Source organism: Trypanosoma equiperdum (assembly GCF_001457755.1).
Source record: "Trypanosoma equiperdum strain OVI genome assembly, contig: ctg_554, whole genome shotgun sequence".
Taxonomy (NCBI): domain Eukaryota; phylum Euglenozoa; class Kinetoplastea; order Trypanosomatida; family Trypanosomatidae; genus Trypanosoma; species Trypanosoma equiperdum.
In genome coordinates this window covers 1-624 of record NW_027124481.1, presented here as the reverse complement: position 1 = coordinate 624, position 624 = coordinate 1, and the positions used below count along the sequence as shown (strand labels likewise).

Sequence of the window (624 nt, the reverse complement as noted above, 5' to 3'; positions counted from 1 at the left end):
GTGGATATGCAAGATTGTCACTATGTGATGCACGTCAAAAGACCATTACATAAATTTGTAAGAGAGAATCCTAATCTTATTGTTTTCCACCACATTCCTGAAGGGGAATACATATGGTTAATGAAAATACTTGAGAATACAACGGCAGAACAAATATCTGGGCCAGCACAAAAAAAGGATAACGCGATTCTGGCAGGAGTTCAGCTGCCGGCCGCTGATGGCGGCAGCTGGACAGGCAGCCAGGAAAACGGTACAACCCTAACACGTTGCAGGCTGAGAAACTCAAACGCGGCAAGCTTTCACAACGAAACGGCGCTAGCCATTTGCAATATTTTTGAAGAACAACAATTAGTTGACATGTGGATGCGCCCGAACCAATTCGGACCGATGGCATTGCTCTTGCTGTCGCTAGCAACAAAGCACGCAACAGCAAACCTTGCGGACGGCGTCAACAGACGAGAGCATGCTGCCATTTGTGTTTTTGTATCGATGGCGGGGTCAACAGTGGAGGTACCGGAAGTACCCTAACTAAAATCCGAAGACTATAAATTAATTCAAGCACTCAATCTCAGCACAGCACCTGATGACTGGCAAAATATGTTTTACACAGACGCCTCAAAAGGG

The 624-nt window shown here is 46.0% G+C and overlaps 1 pseudogene across 1 annotated transcript in view; it reads left to right on the top strand.

The window, feature by feature from the left end:
• Nucleotides 1–208, top strand: part of TEOVI_000247600:pseudogene — a 536-nt pseudogene extending 328 nt beyond the window's left edge. Inside the window, 2 exon segments of the mRNA in view lie at nucleotides 1–168; nucleotides 170–208. The exon segment at nucleotides 1–168 is cut by the window's left edge and continues 9 nt beyond it. Of these exon segments, the coding sequence occupies nucleotides 1–168; nucleotides 170–208 (207 nt within the window).
• The last annotated feature ends 416 nt before the right edge of the window (nucleotides 209–624 follow it).